Below are 23,495 nucleotides of genomic sequence, written 5' to 3' on the forward strand. Positions count from 1 at the left end.
AAAATAATTTAGACAAACATGAAACATTAAAAATTACTTACTTAAAATAAAAATCTGAAACAAACAAAAGTGATTAAGGCAAATATAAATCATTAGAACTTACTTACATAAAATAAAAACCTGAAACATACAAAAATAATTTAGATAAACATGAAACATTAAAAATTACTTACTTAAAATAAAAATCTGAAACAAACAAAAGTGATTAAGGCAAATATAAATCATTAGAACTTACTTACATAAAATAAAAACCTGAAACATACAAAAATAATTTAGATAAACATGAAACATTAAAAATTACTTACTTAAAATAAAAATCTGAAACAAACAAAAGTGATTAAGACAAATATAAATCATTAAAACTTACTTACATAAAATAAAAACCTGAAACATACAAAAATAATTTAGACAAACATGAAACATTAAAAATTACTTACTTAAAATAAAAATCTGAAACAAACAAAAGTGATTAAGGCAAATATAAATCATTAGAACTTACTTACATAAAATAAAAACCTGAAACATACAAAAATAATTTAGATAAACATGAAACATTAAAAATTACTTACTTAAAATAAAAATCTGAAACAAACAAAAGTGATTAAGGCAAATATAAATCATTAGAACTTACTTACATAAAATAAAAACCTGAAACATACAAAAATAATTTAGATAAACATGAAACATTAAAAATTACTTACTTAAAATAAAAATCTGAAACAAACAAAAGTGATTAAGACAAATATAAATCATTAAAACTTACTTACATAAAATAAAAACCTGAAACATACAAAAATAATTTAGACAAACATGAAACATTAAAAATTACTTACTTAAAATAAAAATCTGAAACAAACAAAAGTGATTAAGGCAAATATAAATCATTAGAACTTACTTACATAAAATAAAAACCTGAAACATACAAAAATAATTTAGATAAACATGAAACATTAAAAATTACTTACTTAAAATAAAAATCTGAAACAAACAAAAGTGATTAAGGCAAATATAAATCATTAGAACTTACTTACATAAAATAAAAACCTGAAACATACAAAAATAATTTAGACAAACATGAAACATTAAAAATTACTTACTTAAAATAAAAATCTGAAACAAACAAAAGTGATTAAGGCAAATATAAATCATTAGAACTTACTTACATAAAATAAAAACCTGAAACATACAAAAATAATTTAGATAAACATGAAACATTAAAAATTACTTACTTAAAATAAAAATCTGAAACAAACAAAAGTGATTAAGGCAAATATAAATCATTAGAACTTACTTACATAAAATAAAAACCTGAAACATACAAAAATAATTTAGATAAACATGAAACATTAAAAATTACTTACTTAAAATAAAAATCTGAAACAAACAAAAGTGATTAAGGCAAATATAAATCATTAAAACTTACTTACATAAAATATAAACCCGTAACATACAAAAATAATTTAGATAAATATAAAATATTAAAAATTACTTACATAAATTTAAACCTGAAACAGACGAATGCAGTTAAAGACAGAAAATTGAAAAACAAGGAATGAAATCAATCTTTATTCGAAACGCAACCTTGGAAAAATTGAAATCACCAAAAATACAGTAGATGGAATGAAATAACGAAGAGTCTTGAAAACTTCGAAGCAAGAAATAAAATAGAGAAGACTTGAAGACTTCCAAGCAAGGAATAAAATAGAGAAGACTTGAAAACTTCCAAGCAAGAAATAAAATAGAGAAAACTTGAAGACTTCCAAGCAAGAAATAAAATAGAGAAGACTTAAAAACTTCCAAGCAAGGAATAAAATAGAAAGTAGTCTTGAAATCTTCAAAATAAAAAATAAAATCATTTCGAATCTGAAAAACTCTTAAGCTAAATAAGTCCTGCATCGTGTACTCACATTTTCACACACTCACGCATACTACAATATTAAAGCCCTAACTGTGCCTTTTGTTCTAACATTGCACTCGTATAATATAAAAGTTTGTAAAGAAAAGGGTTAAAGAAGAAAGTTGGAAGAACTTTCTTTTAAGTTTCGAGCAATTGACAATAAAAATGATTGGCTACTACTAAAATCTAATATGTAACAAGTTAAAAAATTGAGTTAAAGATGAGTGCAAGTTAGAACGAAAGGCACTTACAATGTGCGCAGGCTTTTCGTCACATATTGTGACGAAAAACCTGCGCCCGAGCCCACCCATCCTCCCACAAGCTCGGAATTAAAAAACTAATGCATTGAACAGAACTTACCAAAAATTACATTCTGCAACAGACAAAAGTAATTAAGACAAATGTAAATTATTTCAATAGTTACATAAAATAAAGATCTGAAAGAGATAAAAGCAATTAAGACAAAAATGAATGATTTCAATACTTATATAAAATAAAAATCGGAAACAGACAAAACTTATTAAGACAAATATAAATTATTTCATTACTTACTTAAAATTGAATTCTGAAACAGACAAAATTTTATTAACATAGAAAATTATGGGAGGAGGAGCAAAATTTTTCTTTATTTCATACAAGAATTTCAGAAAACACAAAACGCAATGAAAATTGCGGATTTCAGAGGAGAGAACAACATAACTTACCAAAAAATTAAATTCTGAAAGAAACAAAAATTTATTAACACAGAAATTTCAGAACAGAGAACATAGCTTACCAAAAATTAAATTCTGAAACAGACAAAATTTTATTAACACAGAAAATGGTGGGAGAGGGAGCAAGATTTTTCTTTATTTCATACAAGAATTTCAAAAAATACAAAACGCAATGAAAATTGCGGATTTCAGAAGAGAGAATAACATAACTTACCAAAAAATTAAATTCTGAAAGAAACAAAAATTTATTAACAGAGAAATTTCAGAACAGAGAACATAGCTTACCAAAAATTAAATTCTGAAACATAGAAAAATTTCTTAACACAGAAAATGGTGGGAGAGGGAGCAAAACTTTTCTTTATTTCTTACAAGAATTTCAGAAAACATAAAACGCAATGAAAATTGCGGATTTCAGAAGAGAGAATAACATAACTTATCAAAAAATAAAATCTGAAACATACAAAACTTTATTAACCTATAAAATTAACAAGATTTATTAAATTAACAATCTATAAAATAAAACAAGAAACACAATGAAAATTACGAATTTAAAATCAATCAACAATAAAACAATTTATACAAAATCAATTCCTGAAACAGAGAAAAATAATTAACACATAAAATTGGGAGAAATTAAAATCGCGAAGGGATATAAAAATCGCGAATCTCAATATATAATCGCGAAGGGTATATAAAATCTCTAATTTCGTAATAAAATCGCAAAGGGATATAAAAATCTCGAATCGCAAAGGGGTATGCAAATCTCTAGTCTCAAAATGTAATCGCAAAGTTATACAAAAATCTCTAATCGCGGAATTTAATAGGGAGGGCATAAAAATATCGAATCGCGAATAAAATCGCGAGTGGCTATGCTCGTAAAAATTCGAGCAAAACTTGAAGATACATTTTGTATCGTTCAAAAAACACATGTAAAATACAAGAAAATAATAGCGAGCATAGTGACAGAATGACTGTCCATCCTAAGATCTTAGGATGGACATTCATTAATAGTTCCCCTCTTCTTTGGCAACTTTTGCCGGGGCTCTTCGGCATATAGCCTCTTCTCTCTTCGGCAAAGCCTCACAAAAATCACTCGCGAATTTTTACGGTAACTCGGACATTCTTATTTTTCACATAAAATTTCAATTTCGCTATAAATCTCCATAAACAGATAGCAAACAATTTTACAAAAATAAAATTGCACCACTATCCATTTATTTCGATCGATAACAAACTCGAAATTTTATGCAATACAAGTTAGTTTGCAAAGAAAAATAATTACTCAAAATAAAAATACGACCAGCGATTCTTAGAATGCGCTGTTCGTAAAAGAATGTCCGAGCAGAATATTTTATTTCACTGCACTTCACTTCACTTCACTTATACTTCATTTTTGCAGTCGGATCTAGAACCCGACTGCGACTTACAAACTAAAAGGCCTGGCCTGAACGAACAATCGAGTTCAAGAGAATATTAAATAAATTCATATTTAATATTTTTCTCTTCTCGATTTTTCGTAAACCCCCAGATGCAAGCATCTCACGTGTGAGAGAGGAGGATAGAGAAACGTGAAAGCTTGCTCTGGCCCTACCTACTTAAAACTAACTCATTCACACCAGAAGTAAGCTACCTGCCTGCCTATCGCTATATTTAAAAAATTGCAAAGTCCACTCTCACAAAAACACACTCCACGGTTCTCACACATACCACCCGGGTGCAAAAAAGCCTAATCCTAGGGAGTACGTCCCGGGACGTCTCCGACACCCGAGTTCAATACTACATTCACACTCTAAGTTCATACCTTTTTGCTGAAATCGATCGACAATCGACAGTGAACATTGAACATATTTCATTTTTCTACTCTTTCGAATATTCAATGCAATATGTACTTGTAATAATTTTAACTACTTATACAATTTTCTAACTTAATCAATTTATATAACTTTGAAATGACTACTTGTATTTTGTACGCATTTTCAAATGACTCGACTTGCATTTTGTATGCATTTTCAAATAGAATTTTGGAAAATTTAAAAAATAAATCGATACAAGGTCCACGACCTAACCACACACACACGTGTAACTTGTGTCGATAATTCACTGTCAATTTGTCGATCGCCAAAACATCTTAAAACTAAACCGTGTCCACCTGCCCTAACCCATGCGAGTAGCATCTAAGCACGCGCATGAGTATAGAGCATAAAAATGAACACGGCCACATGTATTTTGACCTACCAGTTTTCTTCACGTGTGCTGAAAATCCTGAGCTAAAAAACGTGATTAGAAACATGCTAATAAAGTGTCTTCCAGCAAAAATTGACTCTAACTTTAAAAAACTTTCAAAATGGAAAATGGAAGATCACTTTGCAAAAATCTAAGTATACGATTGTTTCATTTTTAACAGATTTGTGATATCAAAGTACATTTCTAAATGACTCAAACATTCGTAAATAACTTTGATATCGAAATCTGTTTCTCGCGATACTTTTTTGTACATATTCATTTAAAAAATTTTCACGCGTACGTAAAAATTGAAAGTGATTCGATAACTTTATGAAAGTGACTCGATAAGTACTGTGAAATCGGAGGGTCATCCGACTTCTATGTACTAATTTTAATTTTAAATTGTAAAGAAGTTAAAACGCGATGTACAAGAAAATCCTGACCTGAGCTAATAAATGAAATAAATAGTGTGTACGAATTTTACACGATCGTACAGTCGTGGTCACTATGCTCGCTCAAAAATATAAAATACAACCAGTTCCCGTGTCGCTTCGGACCATTCGTCCTACGACATGATGGGAACCGGAGGAATCGTAAAGCATGCGACTCACCGATCGCTGACTTGCGCCACTGCGATCGTTTCACCGGTAAAGCATCAGAGATTCGTGCTGCTTCGAACTGGTTTGAACTGCTTTGGCAACGTTTGGATTTGGCAGGTTGACCATTGGATTGGAAGTTTGACCATTGGATTGGTAGAGTGACCATTGGATTGGCAGAGTGACCTTCTGTAATCATAGCAGGACAACAATTTAGTAACTGTCTATTAATTTGCATTTCGATTACTTTTTGTGACTTTGATAAGCATGCATGCAAAACTACATACAACTAAATTACAAAAATTGGTAATAAATTTGCAAACGTGTATCAAAACGTATAGTCACTCAGTGAAACATTATAAAATATTCGAAAAAATATGTCAATGCACTTGAATAATTATTGTATGGCACAGGTTAAAACGTTTGCAAATTTATACCGAAACACATAGATAACTACATGGTAAAACACATTAAAACACGTATTCAAGTATTCCAAAACATTTAAATAACCACTCCATAATACACACTAAAACACCAGTAACAATTTGTTAAAATACTTAAATAACCATTCCATAGTACACACTAAAACACCGGTAGTAATTTGTTAAAACATTTAAATAACCACTCCATAAAATATATTAAAACACCAGTAACAATATGTCAAAACACTTAAATAATCATTCCACATAATACACTAAACCACCAGTAACAATATGTCAAAACACTTAAATAATCATTCCACATAATACACTAAACCACCAGTAACACTATGCCAAAACACTTAAATAATCATTGTATAAAGTACACCAACACCCAATAACAGTTTGTAAAAGCACTTAAATAATCACTCCACAAAATACATTAAAACAGTAAAAAATTAATAAAACATTAAAATAACCGCACCATAAAACACAGTAATAAATTCGTATACACATGCACAATCACTTAAGGAAACACACTAGTAAAGTCACTGACACTTGTAGAACCACACCATAAAATTTGTTAATACACCCCCATAATTAATAAAAAATATTTATTAAAGCACATTAAGCACTAGTAATAACACACTAGGTACACTAATATATCCGTATATGCATGCAGGTAACACACTGGTTAAGTCACTGACACTTGTTGAATCACACCATAAAATTTGTTAATACACCCGCATATTTATTAAAAAATATTTATTAAACCACACTAAACACTTATTAAAGCACAGTAGGTAATACAGGGACAAGCACAATATCGGTAAAGTAAACCCTTGACTCGTACCGGTAAGTGTTGACAGGGCCGATCCGACCTCCTCGACTTCCAAAACAAAACTGAGCAGCGGCGACCTCTTCAAGTGCAAGTGCGATTGGTAGTTTATAGTAGCCAATTAGACATCACGTAATCGACCAATAGATCAAATCGAAGTGCAAGAGTGATTGCTAGTGTACAGTAGCCAATCAGACATCATGTAATCCACCAATAGCGTGCAGCCACTCTCATTGGTTGCTGTATAATTATTCTAACGTCATATTTTTTATAATTTTATATTTTTTGGTAGTTTATTAACAAATTTATTGTTGTAATTATTTAAATTTATTAATTTTTTTTAACTTAATCTTGCAGATATGTTGCAAAATGATTATTTATTAATATACATATATGTATATATCGTGAATTATATAATATGATATAATGGGAATAATATGATGGAATATAGGAGATTATTATATTTGAAATAACACAAAAGCACAATAACTTTTAAAACACTAAATGAATTTATTATTTAAGAAAAACGACTTGGAATTATTAATATTATTAAATAATAATAGAGTTGTTATTTTATAATGGTTCAATGTAAAGTATAATCACACCAGTTTTCCTTTAATAATATATTTTTTTTTGTATTTTACATATGCATATAATTGTTATAATCTTATTCCTATAATATAAAGCATAAGAAAAAATTAGAAAGTAATAGTAAAATTGAAAATTATTGATTGTAAACTATTCACTCACAGCCTATTGCAGACAATAAATAAGAAAAAACTATATTCAGTTATTTTGTAATGAGTGTAGTCATGATTTCAATTTTTAAATAATTTTCGAAGTAACTTTATGTGGAAATACTCTTGACATATTGCATACTTGAAGAATGAAATAAATACTATTTTAATTATTACTCATAAAGAAGTTCATATTTCAGTATTAAAAAAATTATGTTGAGAGAAATCTTTAAATAATTAATTAAATATAACAAAAGTCGTTGACTTAAATAATGAATAAAATAAAAAAGAGTGATTGCCTTTGTTTATCTGCTTCTACTTTCTATTATCGCGTCATATTTTATACTCTTCCGGTACTATTAACTTCATTCTGTGTTCATAGATACTTCTATCATGGGCAAAGTTACATTTGAATGTACGAATTCAACTTTCAGTCAGATGAATATGTAACATTATAATATAAATATAATATTATGCCGTCGTTTATCTAACAATCCATAAAAGAATAATAAAACACTTAATCAAAGGTTAAGGTGTTTCCTGTGCTCCTAGATCTAGTTCTAGGTACAACAGTGTCTGAAAACCGAACGGTTATTTCCGTGACTGCCATGTTTCCGGTTAAAAATTGAGCCAAGTTTTCAACACCTGCACGCGGTTGTCGGTCAAATGGATATCCCATAGCTCGTGCATCGGGATACTTCTTATCCCTTAATCCACAGTAGCTCACAGCATCCTTGCAACCACTCGCTTCATCTTGCTCCACCTATTAACATTTAAAATAAATCGGTTTGATTATGTTTAGAATATACAGAAGTGAATGATTAAATCATTCACTATTATTTAATTTTTTTATTTTGATATATCATCTAATCAGATTTTAAGAGTGGAGAAATATATAAGAAAAAAAGTGGAGAAATATTTGAAGTGAAATAGTGAAGAAATATTTTAAGCAAAGAAGTGGAGGAATACTTTAGTTGAAGTAAACTGTACTTACAGCATCACCAGTGTAATCAGACACCATAACGAACAGTTCCATTTGGTAGCCTTCTTTGCTTCCTTTGGGTACCAACATGTGTTGTGGCCATCCACATCCACAGAAATTGAATGGTTCTAATGCACCCTCTGAACTAGGTCTATTTTCGTCCAAATTGCGGAAAGTTCTTTCGAAGGGTATAGTTACCGAGGATTCCGTTGATTGACGATTAATCGTATTTTGTCCAGGTTTCACTGCAAGTTAACATTTTATTATTAGTATATACTGCAGTATGTATTAATCATGAATTTAGGGATTTGAAGGTTCAATAACTTAAAAATTTATCAATTTTCTTATTAGATAAATACTTACGGATTACAGGGAATTTGTCCAGTTCGATCATTAAATTTTTCTGTTGTCTAAACGTAAAAGGCAATCCACGTTCATCTTTCTTAGGAGCGATGAAAATGCGGACGGTGCCTCTTTTTGGTACACCGTCACGATTATTAACGACAATCCTGTATGTAAAGTCTGCGTGATTTAAGTGAGTGAATCTAGCCAGTACAGGACCACGTGGAGTAAAATCAAGTCCACGCGATAAATCTACGTCACTCTTGGTCCAGAAGGTGTTTAGAACGTTGCGTTGTTGATTAGTTGCTAATTGGATGTCTGCTATTTCAACACCTGGGAAGTCCAACTGTAAATAGCGATTAAGTATTACATAACCCGTTCCAAAAGCTGTGTATAGCATTTAGCTATAAGATTAGAGCCATTTGCAACAACTTCATTAACAAAACTAACTTTTCAAAGTTTCTCATGCAATTTGATAATAAAGTGATTACAATCAAACTGTTTGAATTTTGAAAATTTCCAAATCTTCACATACTTCCAAACTTCCAAAGTTTACCTGTTGTGCGGTGTACACGGGTAACGTGTTTTTGTGTTCCTGGAAAACGTCGTCAACAAAAGCATGCCATCTGTAAAACACAGGATCCCTCATGGCAGTCGCCGAATCGCCCATAATACCGAAACTTTCCTGAGAAAAGAATAGAATCAATTATTCAATCTTTTATTCAAATACTGGCTAATGAAATTCTAAAATTTGTATCCACAAATGCAGTTATGTTTCTTGATAGTATTATAAATTATTCTTAAGTATAATGCATATTATAAATGTAATCTTAAGAGAATCTTTTTAATAGTCTCGTGCTTACTAGATAACGGTGATCTGGATCATGACAATAGGATATAGCAACGTGACCAAAGTTATGAAGATCCCCATAGACGTTTTGATTAGGCGACAGTATACTAGCTTCCATTATATTTCCAAGCACATCAATTCCAGTTTTCTCTGTCAATGGTATTCTTTCGCCTGTCGAGTTAATTACAGATCCCGTGTGGATCGCCTCGTAGATTCGATCACGCCATCTTTCCATATCTTGGATGTCGAAGTCCAATTCATCCACCTGTCGATTGATGTCCTTGAGAACCGCACCGCTTGGTCGAGATGGCCATGTGCGACTAGCAACTAGGGAATCCAGTTTCGGAAAATATCCTTCAGGAATAGGTTCGCGCCAATTGATGAATCTCTTTACTCGTCCAAGTTGGTTGCACAGGCGTTCACAATTGTATCTGAAGATGTTTTAATAATTATTAATCTTTAACATCTAAGATTTTTAAAGTGTTATGAAATTAACTTAAATATGGCAGGATTAGATTTATCTTATTACAGTTAAAGCTTCATTGGAAATTAGATAATGGTATGTTATCTATAAAATTATTTATTATTCTTTAATCATCAAGGTAAATTCAATGGACTTGCACACCTAACTCCCATTCATTTAATTATATATATAATGTAATAAATAACTTTTTATAATATAAGTAAACCATAGTTAGCCTTTATCAAAATAATGTGTTAATATTTATACACTGCAATGGATTCTGATTATGCATCTGCGTTACATAAATAATTCAACCATATGAGAGTTAATGCAAGGCCTCATTTAACAAATGTATAAAAGTGATGAACAAACATATCTTACAAAATGCTATTTATACATTAAAAACATAGAAAGTGTACTTAAAAAAGTAGAGAATATGTTATGCGTATTATTTTCTGAGTTATGGTAATTAAGGATTAAGAGATATACTTAATGTTAGCATAATAAGTGCTTTGTAACTGTAAAATAAAATCAATTCCTTCTGATTTAAATCTTCATTGAATCTTTGACATAATAAATACAAAATCAAGACAAGTGACACAAAATGAAGAAATAATTGAAGTAAGAGTATTCTCTTTAGTTTAATGATAGTGTGAACATTTCAATAAGTGCATATGTGTTGTGATAATATGAATATGTCAAAAACTAATTTTGTCATAATGTCATTTGTTATAATACATTATAACCACTGATATAATTTACCATAACATCTTGACATCAGCTACAACTGTAAAGGCTCTAAGTACAAATTTTGGTGGCAACAGTCTCCCACAGATTCTTCAACTAATTTACAAGTTAATAAGTAAATAATTGTTTATATTGCATTGTTTACCTAGCCATCATCTGTTGGTGCATATAATAAAACAATTCTCCACGTCGGTCTTTCCTAACAATTTTAACATCTCCTTCAAACGGATAAACCAAATGCCAATGCCAGTGATGAAGATTGATTCCGATGTCTTCTCTCCAGTACGCAACGCGATGTTCTTCATCGAGATCCGAAGCGGTGTAATCCCGAGGGATTTCGATCGGAACCTTCAAATTGCAAAAACATTTTACCGTACAATAATTCTATCGAATGAACAAAAGTTACAACTATTTAATTAATTTGTTCCAAAACGAGTTACACACCCTTGAACCAGAAGGAACGAGATTAGCTTCTTCCCTAGCCCTAGCGAAAATGCCACTGTCCATATATTTATCCGGAAACACTTCAGTCAATGGCGGTATCGGTAAATCTTTCGTGTCAGGACGATGAAGCATGGCCACTGACAGTGCATAGATAAACATATTAGGATTCAGACGATCACGACAATAAACTGCGACTGACAAGAAATCTTCGTACGTTCTCATGCCTGTGAATATGAAAATAAATAAGTAATCAAGGTGGTTATACAGCGAAAAGAAAATACTAACCCATGAAAATGTCGATAAGACGAGCAGCCACTCTACGATGTGCCGGTATAAAAAGCGAAAAAGGTTGACGACGTCCGAGTTGCATCGGAATGCTGAGATCCGGAAGTGTAATTTGCTTCACCGGGATTTTCGACTGCGTATCATCCCCGAAACGGTTGAACACTTGAGTAGCAACGGAACGGTACTTGTCAGGCTAAATAAATATAAATAAATCTTATTAGTAATAGTATTTATTTTTGCATAATTTCACTTAATATAATTTATATAATATTAAAATTGTTTGTCTAATTTTACTCTATTCAATTTAGCAATATTGAAATTATGTAATTTCACGGTTTGAATTTTGGCGCCTTAGGAGTTCGGGAGCTTGGAATTTTGGGACTTGAAGTTTTAGAAGTTTGAAGTTGAGAATTTCATTTTTGGGACAGTGGTACTTCAGGACTTCGGATTTTTGGACTTAAAAAATCTTGAAAAATTTAAATATTAAAACTTTGAAAAACGTGGTGCTTTTAGATTCAGTGAAAAATTTCTATGGTACGTATTAAATGAACATTCATTTTTAAAATATTAAAATAAACATTAACATTTTTTTAAACATTAAAATTTAAAAAAATTTTTTGAACATAAACTTTTTAAATTAAAAGTCATACTTACCAAATAGTCAGGTGGTATATCAAAGGCAACCTTCTGTTCTCCCTTAGGTACATAGACTGGTTCAGATGGCCGATCGAAGAGATACAGCATACTAGATTTGTCGTTCGTCATAATTGATTGATTAAATTGAACGATGGACAAAAAAATAAACGAAACCAAAGAAGATCGTGAATCGACGAACAACAGATGTTGTGTAATACAATGAATTACGAATTTATACAAAGTAAAGAAATACTTCTGGATTAGAACGCTAAATAGCGTTCTGTTGAAAATTATAATCGACGCGCGCTTTATATAAGCACTTGACAGGATATGATTTCTTCTTCAACCGCAAAATCCTACGCATACATTTAAAACTGTTAGTAATTGTGGATAATACCGTGTGAACCACAACCGCATCTAAAGCATTGTTTTTCCTGTTTTTGAAGGAAATTAGTAGCGATTAAGAAATGATAGTTATAAAAATATTCGTATTAGATCTATGCCTATTTATTAGTTTTATATTAATTATATTGCACAAGGTACCTGTTTAGTTTTTTGTAATGAATTGGGAACAAAAATGATAATTGTCTGTTTATTTAGTTAAGGAGTGAAAGTTAAGTTAGGGCTAGTTTAGTTTAGGACTAAAAGTTGTTTTAAAACTGTTTATTTTTTTGTAATGAATTTGGAACAAAAATGACAATTGCCTATTTAGTTAAGGACTGAAAGTTGGGGCTAGTTTAATTTAGGGCTAAACGTTGTTTTAAAGTTGTGGTATTATTTGATGTTAAAAAGTTATTGTAATTAATAGTTTACTTTGAATAGAAATAAACAAGTGAAAGTGTTGTACTATGATACAATATGTAAAGTATAAAATCAAAATAAAACTGAGCCTTTAAAATAGCATTCTAGATTAGGTTGTCAATCATTGTATAATTTCCTACTTAACAAAACTTATAATTGTAATAATTTGTAAATAGTTTTGAAGTATAAATACCTTGACAATTTTTCATCTTATAAAAAATAAACAGTTACGTTTGTACTACTATATTATACTACATTTGTATTATTTACCACAGGCTATTTTAAAAAATTGTTAATTACACTTTTCAAAAGCAGATATAAAAATCTTTGGAAATTCTTTTCTACAATATGTGTAAACAATGGAAATATACTCTCAAACAGAAACAAGGGACTTCAATAGAATAAGGAATGAGAAAGGTAAATAAATTTAACTATATGCTTTCAAAAACGGTAATACTTATTTTTCTGAACGTTCTACAAAATAAGTCATAAAACACGAATAAGTGATCGTTGCCTCTGTTACTTAAATAGACGATAACAATGTACACCTGAACATTAAGTGTTTCAACGGAGATCTTTGTAATTAAGTTAAAATTTACAGTACAGTCAACCGAAGATAAAAGCCAGCACCGTGTTCCACACACACGGTGCATTTCCTCCTGTCATACATAATTGTTCTCATCGCTTCTGCTGGCCGAATTCAGTTTCCTTCCACTGAGAAGTGCCTGTATCTCATTATAAGTTCTCCCCTTCGTTTCCGGTACAAACACCGCCACCATGAAGAACGCCATCAAGCAGGACACCGAGAAGAAGTAATAAACCGTGTACGATCCCAGGCTGTCGCCGATCACCTGATACAATTTGGAAACGGCGAAGCCGAGTAGGCCATCAAAAATAGTAACAATAGCGCCAGCAACGCCCTTCACTTCGGTAGGAAACAGTTCCCCGATCAGAGCATTGGTCAAGGTTCCTAAACCGATTTGAAAAGCCACCTGAAAGATGATGACATCGATCACTGGAAGAAGGTTCACGCTGGAAACGTCCATTTCTTTTGCATCTAGCATGAGATACACAGCCAAGATGGCCAGAGTGACGAATGAGCCAAACGTGGAGATCATCAGAAGCGGTCGTCTCCCAGCACCCTCTACGGTAGCTGTAGCCAGGGCTCCAGACACGAGGCCCACAGCCAAGACCAATATGGTAGCCAAATTCGAGTCAATTCCAACTGATGCTTTTTTGAACAGCACTTCCAGGTACTGCATGGTGCTGAAATTCCCGCTGAGTTGCTGCGCAGCGACCAGACCAACGACTATGCTCAAGGACTTGGCGTTGTTGGGCAGCAGCAGCATCTTCAGCTTGACGGTCCAGGTGTGTTTGAGCATTTCCATACTCTGTCCAGGCGCAGCCTTGTAGGAATCTTCTTTCATACCACGGAGAATGAGATTCAGTTCCTTTTTAGCTTCCTCAGGGTCGAGGATGCCTTTGAAGAACGCCAGAGACTTGCAGGCTTCCGATTTGCGGCCTTTAGCTGCCAGGAAATGTGGACTCTCGGGGAACCACATGAAACAGGCGATGAAGAGAACCGGTATGGCGAGTAAAATGGCGGTCAGGATCTCCAAGGATACCCATGGACCTATGCTGCAGGCTAGCAAAGACCCTGTGAAGACGTTCACCGCGATTAGGGTCCCCAGGGCGCCTCTGATGTTGGTGTCCGCCACTTCCGAGACGTACATGGGGTTTGTGGTGTAGGAGATTCCAACTCCCACGCCGAGGATCACTCGAGATATGTATAGAGCTTCCACGGACTTCGCGAATAATACAATCAACCAACCGACGATGTAGAAGCCACTGGATATCATGAGGCAGCGTTTACGACCGAATTTGTCGGATAAGCTGGCTCCCAAGAATGGACCGATCATGGAGCCGATTACGGTTAGGGAGACGATCCAGGAACCTTCGTCATCTGTTAAATTGAAGGGCATGCTGCTGTCGCCAGAAGTTAGGCGAAATAGGGATGTTGTTGTCCAGCCGTAGACTGTCCCCACAGCCACCATGGATAGAGTTGCTGGAACATGAATTAATGGGCTTTTTATATGGTTGGGATATGACTTTTTATGTGGGATCTTAAGTATATTATATATTGGAAAAATTGGCTGGTATTTTGAATAATTGTTACTGTGACAATTGTATCTTCAGGAACGATTATTTTACGATTAAAAATAAATTAACGTTGTATACAATTGTTTCACTGATTTTACATAGATAGAAATTAAATATTAGAAAACTACAAAGGAATTAATGAAACAAAAAAGATGATAACATCCACATGTATGACCATTGAATGCTAAATTTAAATTCACATGTATATTTAAATACATGTATGTGTCCTTGAGTAGATGTATTATCCTTGAAAAAGTCAAGTCAAATTCATGTAACATCATCCACACCGACTGTATAAATTTTTTAATTTCTAATTTGAGTTTCATTTTATATAATAAAAAAAAAAAAAATAAATAAAATAGAAGAATTAATGACCATGAAAAGTCCATTAAAATGTTATGTATAAATAGTATTGTTTAAAAATAATAAAAGGAAGAAGACTAACCAGAAATACACGCCAGCCATTGTCGCCATTGTGTCCTCCTATTTCCGTGATACTTATCTTCAGATGAGACCACATATGATACCGAATTGTTGACATCCGTCGCCTCTTTTTCACCGTCGATCTAACAAAATAAATATAAGTATTGGAAACAGATAATGAATATAGTCTAAAAGAGTAATATTTAAATTGTCCGCTATTAATGTTATATACAGTGTAAACATACTGTCAGACATAAGTACATATACATATACTGTCATATACAGTATCACATATGATAAATATTTTATTTTCACGAATTTTTATTAGGGAACCATATAGAATATAAGGTCGATTCTTAAGCAAATATTCATTAAGTTAATAAGAATCGCGTTTTTATTCCATTTTCTATCACTTTCATTTTTTTACTGACTTGTTTCATGATTCAAAATTGTATCAATTAAAATTAATAATTCAATTGTAATGGTAATGGAGAATTTATATAATTGAAATTTTACTGTTAAAGATTTTAACAATCGTTTTCATAAAAGGTCGTTTTAATGTAGATTTTTCCTGTCAAAAATTTAAAAAAGATAGGAAAAGAGGTTATTTGTTAATCAAAACAGCGTGTAGCATTTTTATGTTATAACTTTATTTAAATTTTTTATAACAATTGTGTGATTTTATCAATGATTAACAATAAACTTAAAATGCGTATAAAAATGTTTTGTTGACTGACAGCAAACTTCTGTTTGAGGAAGTACATTTAGAAACTGACATGATAAGATAAAAAGACGATGTTATCGATAGAGTTACAAGAAAATATTTTTTGAATTAACGGAAAATCGCTGCTTGTTGTTTCCCTGTAAGAATGACACAGAATTGCAATTATGTTGTAAACTTCCTATTTTCTACGCTAGATGTCACTAATTCACCCTTCTAAATCCTTAATACTGAATTTCTTAGAAATTCCACACTATGAAAGTATTAGATGTACTTTACTTGATATAAAATGAACAGTATTGAAGACTCAAATTATTTTCACATTCATAACAATAATAATCATAAACACTAAGGTGATTGCATTAAAATTTAACGTATAAATATTGTATATCATAAAACCCTCAAATGCCGAATTCTCAAATTTTAAACTTTCAAATCTGCAAACACTTAAATCCCTAAATACCACAATCTTTAAAGTTAAAAATCACAACACTCTAAATAACAAATTTTCAAATCCCTAGAGAGTCAAGTAATCAAATTCTCGAATTCCTTAATTTCCAATACCGTTATAGGGCTTGAATAAATGAATAAACAATACCGTTACAATAAAAGCGTAAAATTGAACATGGAAATAAAACAAACCCGAAAAGAAAAAAATCTATTTGCGCCAAGAATATCAAACGCGCGCGCATCCGTGCAAAGCGGGTTGCACGTGCGCAGGCGCGCTCGATCAGTTTTTTGCTTTCCGCGTCCTCGTGCTAAATAACATAACCTAGCCAGACCCCGAAGCAAAGAGATTTCGTGTGCAAAAATTCGTCCAGATAACGAGACACATGAGTACAAGTGTCAACACTTACCAATACCTTGGCAGTTTCTGTCATGACACTTCCGATTCGTTGCATGTAAGAACGAACGTTCAACACGAATCACTACATTCAGTCGTCTTCTTCGCTGTATTTATCAAAGTTCATTGTCCACGCCGTTATATTTGACCTCGACGATGACGATGCTCAAACACATCCCTATAAAAACGCACATACATCACTCACGAAACACTGTCACTGCACGTATGATGTCACTTCAATTGTCCACTTTCTTTTTTCATTTTATTGTGCAAAAGTCACGTTATTAGCCTCTCCCACTACCGAGAACGTTTATAAATGTCCCAAAGTAACTTCGCATCGGTTCAGGCAACACGCTCGCGTGATGGAAGGGCGCGAACTGTCTTCTCTGAAGTTGTTTCACTCGCGCCTGGTTCGCCTATGCGAGTAACGGTAATTTTATGTTACGATAAGGACAATAAAAATGGAGATATCTTCAGACTGATGTTTCTAACGGCGTCTACTCCTTACAGATTGTAATTGTCATTTTTTCGACGACGCGTTCTCTATAACCGGCGGATTTCGACTGACTTTCTTTTGCAGTCTCGATGGGGCTTTTATAGTGAATCAACGACCGAACAAGCGATCGAGGTTAAAAGTTACACGAAAACGCAATATTGTGCTTTATACGTTTTGATAAAATTCGTGTTGAAAGAATAACAAACTTAACGATATATTACGTCTATTTATACGACGCGTTTTATAAGACAAGAACTTTTGTAATTTTTTTTTTCGTTCTTGTTTAAAGTATGACGTTTAGTTTTATATTTAATGTACTGACCATGGATCAGGAGGCAGAAAAATTATTGTTCTTAAAGTGAAAAGTGGCGAATTTTTTTTTAATGACAGGTGACTTCTTGCTTTAAAGAGATATTGTAGCAACCAATTCTTACAGTTGCAACAGTTGTGTTTACGTATATGCATGCATATAAGTACAAAGTTGTAACCTGTGAATTGATGTCAAGTGTCTTCTCACATTATTGCATATTTATAAATTTGCAGAAATCCGCGTTAATTCTGTTCTTTCTATTCTCAGTTTTCAAATAATTTGGAAAATATCCAGCAGTGTATGTAGTATTTATAATTTATGCAATTTTTAAAGCTCTGAATGCAAGAGAATTTGTTAAGTGATATAATTAAAATTTCAAATTAAACTAAACTCGAATTAAAATATTGTTGTTGATTGATATTATTGTCAATTTTTGCTCTGCTTAGAATTAAAATTATTGTCGATATTTATATGTGTATTATAATATTAAATAATTACCTGTTTTATGTCAGTTTATATCAAATTCTATACACATAATTATAAACTTTTTCCATACAATTTAGAAACTTTTTAATATAAAAATATAAATTTAATATAAGCAGCTAATTATATAATTTTGCTATGTAATATAATAAAAGCTGATAATATTAATTAATTAAAATTGATAAATTACTGTTATCATATTAATTTCAATGTATTCAATTTTAAAGTAATTATTGTACATAATAAATGTAATTTTTCTGATTATTATATTACATCAATAATATTTTTTAATAATATACTTGTTTATATTATAAATAATTTAAAATAAATAAGTTAATATGTCATTATCTTTTTAAATATTCTTCAAATATAAAAATATAATTTTTAGATACATTATTACTGTAATTTCAACATACATACAAAAAATCCTAACGCTTCTTTGAAAGTGTCGATTTAATAGTTCAATTATACATTTACTGACATAACCATAATGCAACTTGTGGGATTGCATTCTATTCTATTAATAACTATTATCGACACAGGAAACAACAGATCACTGTTTATATAACATCAACTTCTATAATGATTTTATCAAAACAGAAGCTATAATTAATTATACTAGAAAATTTACCATGCTGTGTTTTATAAAATGCAAAATTAATTATAAGTAGATAAAACGAATTAAACTGTCATATTCTGTACTGCACTTAATTTATTACTGAAACCAGATAACCTGTGTGAATTGAGCTACTAAAACCATAACCTACTGCTTTATGAAATATTATAAACTACTTAATAATAATAATTTTTCGTATAAAGTAGTCTAAAATTTTTTGCGAAAATTTGTACATATTTCGTGTAGTCTACAACCACGTAATATAATCACTTCTTGTTAATTACTTATTCTTCAAGTAATCGAGCGTGTAATGCATTTATCTTATCTTTGTAAATATAATCTGATTAAATATATAATTAGGTTAGCTGCACAATCCTATCTCTATGAACGATTAACAGAATTATCTGGGGCTTTACTGCTATTTTTAATATCTGTGGGCATCTGAAAAGAAAAGTCATTTTAACTGGTGGGAGCAATAAAAATCCTATAAAAAATTTTGAAAAATATCGCGGCAGTTTGGAAATTTGTAAATTTGTAAATATCGGTTTTCAGAAATTCGGGAGATGGGGATTTAGAAATTTGGGAATTAGGAAATAATCTGAAATTTTGTAAATTTGGGAATTTGGGAGTTTGGAATTTTTGAAGTTGGGATTTTAGGAATTTGGAAATTTTGCATTTTTGGTTTTTAAGGATTTTGGGATTTTGGGATTTTGGAATTTTGGAATTTTGAAATTTGAAAATTCTGGAATTTGGAATTTTGGGAATTTGGAATTTAGGAATTTGAGAATTTGGGAATTTTGTATTTCTTAAATTTTGGGATTTTGGAATTATAAAGTTGAGAATTTGGGAATTTTGAAATTTTGGGATTTTGGAATTTGGAAGTTTTGGAATGAGTTGAGAATTTGGGAATTTCGAAATTTTGGGATTTTGGAATTTGAAAATTTTGAAATTTGGAAGTTTTGGAAATTTTGGAATTTGGAAATTTTGAAATTTTGGAATTTGAAAATTTTGGAATTTGAAAATTTTGGAATTTGGAAATTTTGGAATTTGGAAATTTTGGAATTTGGAAATTTTGGAATTTGGAAATTTTGGAATTTGGAAATTTTGGAATTTGGTGGTGGAAATTGAAATTTGGAAATTTTTGAATTTTCAAATTTGGAATTTTGGGAATTTGAGAATTTGGGAATTTGGGATTTTTTGAATTTTGGGAATTTTTGAAATTTTTGGATTTTTATATTTTTGAATTTTTGAGTTTTGAAATTTACAAATTTAGGAATTCAAAAATTCGAGGAATTGGGAATTCGAGATTTTGTTAATTTAGAAATTCTATAATTTACAAATCTACAAATCCACAAATCTACAAATTTACAAACATGGGAAATTTGAATCTTCAGTTTCTTAAACTGAAGAACTATAACCCCTGAAATTATAGAAACAAAAACCAGCATAATAAAACACGCTAAATAAAATATCATGCAAAAGTTAGTAAAATCATCTTACATTCATGATGTAAATAAATAAGTCCTCGGTTTCACTTGTACATGTCGCTCATGTCGAATTCTGAACAAGCAATTGTATCCTTTCCTTATCAGCTGCTGAACAAGCACTTTCTACACGTTTAAACCTTAAAAAGAACACGTTCCATAATCACGACCTTGTAAAACTGATCAAAGTTTTCCCATATTAAATTTAATTGTTAATATTTTTTCTCATCACTGTCTTATCTTAAAGCACGAGTACTTCATTGTATAATAATCGACGTTTGCATCACTCTAACGCGTAAATTACAAGTGTTTCTTTTTCCGAAGCATTGAATTCTGTTACCAAACAGTACGTTTTATCTTGGTACAATCAATTCTGATAAGTACAACTTACAATCTTAATTCTTACTCATTCCTTATCAGCTGATGTTGATACAAATGTTCTGAAGTTGATAACCCACAATTTCATTCATTTTATATTTTACACTATGTATACATTCCAGAGTCAACAAATTGATTTTTCACTTTCTAAAAACTTAGTATATTGTGTAAAAAGATCCTCTTACAGTTTTAGTTGAATAATTTAAACTGAAGAGGTCGCTCAAAACAATTACAGAGTTTACAAAATAGAATTAAAAATGAAATTGTTTCACTAGGTTTTTATTTATTTAAAACAATTTTTTTATCAATAGTTATTAGTTAGTTAAATTGTGGAATTTAATATTAGCATGTAATTTTGGAATTTGGAAGTTTTGGATTTGGAAATTTTGGGATTTTGGAATTTGGAAGTTTTGAAATTTGGAAGTTTTGTAATTTGGAAGTTTTAGAATTTGGAAATTTTGGAATTTGGAAATTTTGGAAATTGGAAATTTTGGAATTTGGAAGTTTTGAAATTAGAAAGTTTTGGAATTTGGAAATTTTGGAATTTGGAAATTTTGGAATTGGGAAATTTTGGAATTTGGAAGTTTTGGAATTTGGAAATTTTGGAATTTGGAAGTTTTGGAATTTGGAAATTTTGGAATTTGAAAGTTTTGGAATTTGGAAATTTTGGAATTTGGAAATTTTGGAATTTGGAAGTTTTGGAATTTGGAAGTTTTGGAATTTAGAAATTTTTGAATTTGAAAATTTTTGAATTGTTCAATTTTATCATAACATATATAGTCACTTAAATTGTAAAAAAATACAACAAAAAATATACCAGTAGAAAATTGCCTTGAGCGACCTCCAAAATTTCAATTTTACAACTTGAATTTTGAGAGAATTTTTTTATATAACATACTAAAAAGGGTAACAACAAAAAGAAAATTATTTTTTGAACCACCCTGATGTACATACATATATTTTGTTTTGCAATATCAAGTGAGTTATTTTGAGCTTTGCTCTTGATATCTTGAAGATATAATACATTACAATATCTTAAAAAAATTGCAATCACCTTTCTATAGACTGTGAAGATTCTTGCACAGATTATGAAGATAGATTATATCAGTTACAGATATTTTTTTACAGATTTCGAAGACATAAAATTTATTTATCAAAATGTAAAAGAGTCCGCGTTTATTTAAATAAATTAGTGAAGTGACCACTGTGCTGACACGTCGTATGTGATTCTATCGGGCTGTTACATATCGTATGACGGATTTCGAAACGTAGAAATAAGATTCTAACATGAAGTATAGCTACCGCAAAATAGCACTTGTGGTATATCTATAGTTTCATAAAAATGTTTACATGTTTCATCAAGAGACGGTATGCTATATTAAATAATTTATAATTTAATATTTACCAACAATTGTTCTAAGTTATATCTCAACACGGTAAATAAATTTTTTTCCGTGTTTTTAGAGTTTTAGTATTAACTTAAAATTGTAATTTAACGATATTTGTATTTTTTAAAATTAAATGAAGTTATGAATTATTAATGTCACTACATAGCTTTCTAAAAACACTGTCTAATAAATTTAAATAAATTTCTGTAAATTCTAATGTAAATACTGTAATCATAACACTGTAATTTATTTCTGAAGAATTTTGAAAAAAGAATTCAATTTTTAACTTGAAGAATTTTCTGTGCCTGAACAGTAAAAGTACAATTTCCATTAACAGTGATTCTACAGACTTCAACGAATACAATGATGTATATTTTGCTACTATTATAAACATTTAAGAATGTATAAACAATATTTAAGTCATGCAAGACCCCTATCATATAGGTTATATTTTGAAAATTAAGGCCGATGAAAAAAAACACTTTAAAAATTCAAGATTGTTATATAAAGATCTGCAAGTCTCACTTACTTATTACAAGACAAAATATTGTACAATCAACAACGCAACAACTTTATATTGTTAAAATTAAACGCACAAGTTCACATGATGCTTGGTGGAAACTTGCGTTTCTAACAAGCGACTGTATTTATCCTGCTCTTGGTAATCAGGTTTATTCCGGCACGATTGACGACCAAGCTGTTCGTGCCCAATTGGCCTTAATCGGATTATCGTTAATTGCAAGCCGGTACACATTAAGCCACGACAGCGTGAGTTTAATCGCGCTACGAGCAAACGTAGTTTAAGTAACAGCGATGAAAAAACTTCCCATTTATTCGTTGCGTTATTTTAAATTGCTATTGTTTTCCACAAATCCATATTGGAGATCCAGAACACCATACTTCAAAAATTCACTCCTATTGAAATGAAAATAAAACGTCAAATATTAAACAAATTTTCAAATAAAAATATTAATTTTTAGTCTTTAATTATTTATAATTGAGGCGTTTATTTTGAAATTAAGGCAAGTCCATTCTTTGTTACTGCGAGATATTTAAGTGTTTACATGTTGTCCTGATAACAAGATTGTTCTTTTATTTCCAACTCTCATGGGTTTTATCTTTATATTCACAAAATAATAACAAAATTACTTGGAAATGAGGATTTTATTAGCGTGCTATTATTAACCAGAAAAGTATTTTTATTTTTTATTATTACCTA

The 23,495-nt window shown here is 30.7% G+C and overlaps 2 protein-coding genes across 8 annotated transcripts; both read right to left on the minus strand.

Annotated features, from left to right (window-relative positions):
• Positions 1-7,323: 7,323 nt before the first annotated feature.
• Positions 7,324-12,463, minus strand: PPO (phenoloxidase subunit A3). The gene is made up of 9 exons (XM_003707059.3): positions 12,191-12,463; positions 11,537-11,729; positions 11,252-11,475; positions 10,953-11,155; positions 9,611-10,028; positions 9,304-9,432; positions 8,769-9,093; positions 8,418-8,650; positions 7,324-8,186 (listed from the first exon to the last, which is right to left on the minus strand). Exons 1-9 carry the CDS (start codon positions 12,299-12,301, stop codon positions 7,941-7,943), a joined length of 2,082 nt encoding a protein of 693 aa, XP_003707107.2. The 5' UTR covers positions 12,302-12,463; the 3' UTR covers positions 7,324-7,940.
• A 946-nt stretch (positions 12,464-13,409) lies between these two features.
• On the minus strand, positions 13,410-23,017 carry LOC100879577 (trehalose transporter 1-like protein). 7 transcript variants are annotated; one of them, XM_076534750.1, is made up of 4 exons: positions 22,873-23,017; positions 20,527-20,650; positions 15,579-15,699; positions 13,410-15,038 (listed from the first exon to the last, which is right to left on the minus strand). In XM_076534750.1, the coding sequence occupies exons 2-4, from the start codon at positions 20,530-20,532 to the stop codon at positions 13,636-13,638; spliced, it is 1,530 nt and encodes a 509-aa protein (XP_076390865.1). In that variant the 5' UTR covers positions 20,533-20,650; positions 22,873-23,017; the 3' UTR covers positions 13,410-13,635. The 7 variants fall into 7 exon arrangements, with proteins under 7 accessions (XP_076390865.1, XP_012149537.1, XP_076390864.1 ...); XM_012294147.2 differs by having other exon boundaries at positions 22,806-22,949; XM_076534749.1 differs by lacking the exon at positions 22,873-23,017 and adding an exon at positions 20,917-21,042.
• Between the last annotated feature and the right edge of the window lie 478 nt (positions 23,018-23,495).

This window comes from Megachile rotundata, chromosome 8 (genome assembly GCF_050947335.1).
Source record: "Megachile rotundata isolate GNS110a chromosome 8, iyMegRotu1, whole genome shotgun sequence".
NCBI classification, from domain to species: Eukaryota; Metazoa; Arthropoda; class Insecta; order Hymenoptera; family Megachilidae; genus Megachile; species Megachile rotundata.